The 797-nt window shown below is 42.5% G+C and overlaps 1 protein-coding gene across 1 annotated transcript in view; it reads left to right on the forward strand.

Moving 5' to 3' along the window:
* The window catches only part of LOC136676724 (dual specificity protein phosphatase 5-like), a 6,496-nt gene extending 5,699 nt beyond the window's left edge, over nt 1-797 (forward strand). Inside the window, exon 4 of the mRNA XM_066653914.1 lies at nt 67-797. Within this exon, the coding sequence (XP_066510011.1) occupies nt 67-485 (419 nt within the window). The 3' untranslated portion in view covers nt 486-797. The remainder of the gene's footprint in view (nt 1-66) is intronic.

Below are 797 nucleotides of genomic sequence, written 5' to 3' on the forward strand. Positions count from 1 at the left end.
ATATATATATGTATGTGTATGGAATGGAATGGTCATTTCTAAAGTCCACCTTTATCTTATTTCCAGATGAGGTGAAGCAAGAGGGTGGAAAAGTGCTGGTTCACTGTGAGGCTGGAATCTCCCGCTCACCCACCATCTGCATGGCCTACCTCATGAGGACTCAGAGGCTGCGGCTGGAGGAGGCCTTTGACATCATCCGGCAGCGCCGCTCCATCATCTCACCCAACTTCAGCTTCATGGGTCAGCTGCTACAGTTCGAGGCAGAGGTTTTATCATCCACTCCTCCCTCCGCTCCTCCAGCCACAGCGCCGTGTGAACAAGAGACTGCCTCCTTCTTCAACAATAATAACAACAACAATGACAATAAAAACAACAGCAGCAGCAAGTTCACATTTGATGAGAACTTCAAATCATCTGTGTTCTCCTACCCTACCTCTTTCCTTCCTTCACCCTTCAAACTCAGTCCCATTACTGCCCTGCCTTAGCAGACAATCAACCTCTTGAACACTGACTACTTGAAAGATTAATAAAAAAAAGGCATAACAAGCAATGAAAGAGTGGACAAGGATAAACAGAAAGACTTTACATTATTTAAAAAGGTTTTAGAGCTTGTTACGGAAGTGTTATTTTTGTTAATGTTGTTGGCCTTTGAAATAATCGCTCTGAGCAGCGAGTACACTGCAATACAAGCCTTAGTTGAATTATGTAATTCCTGCCTAACCTCACAACCAAGTGAGGCAAATTAACTTATTGATTTTTTAAGTGTTTTCCTTTTTTAGGAAGTGTGGATCAATTAA

This window comes from Hoplias malabaricus, chromosome X2 (genome assembly GCF_029633855.1).
Source record: "Hoplias malabaricus isolate fHopMal1 chromosome X2, fHopMal1.hap1, whole genome shotgun sequence".
In the NCBI taxonomy this organism is placed as follows: Eukaryota; Metazoa; Chordata; class Actinopteri; order Characiformes; family Erythrinidae; genus Hoplias; species Hoplias malabaricus.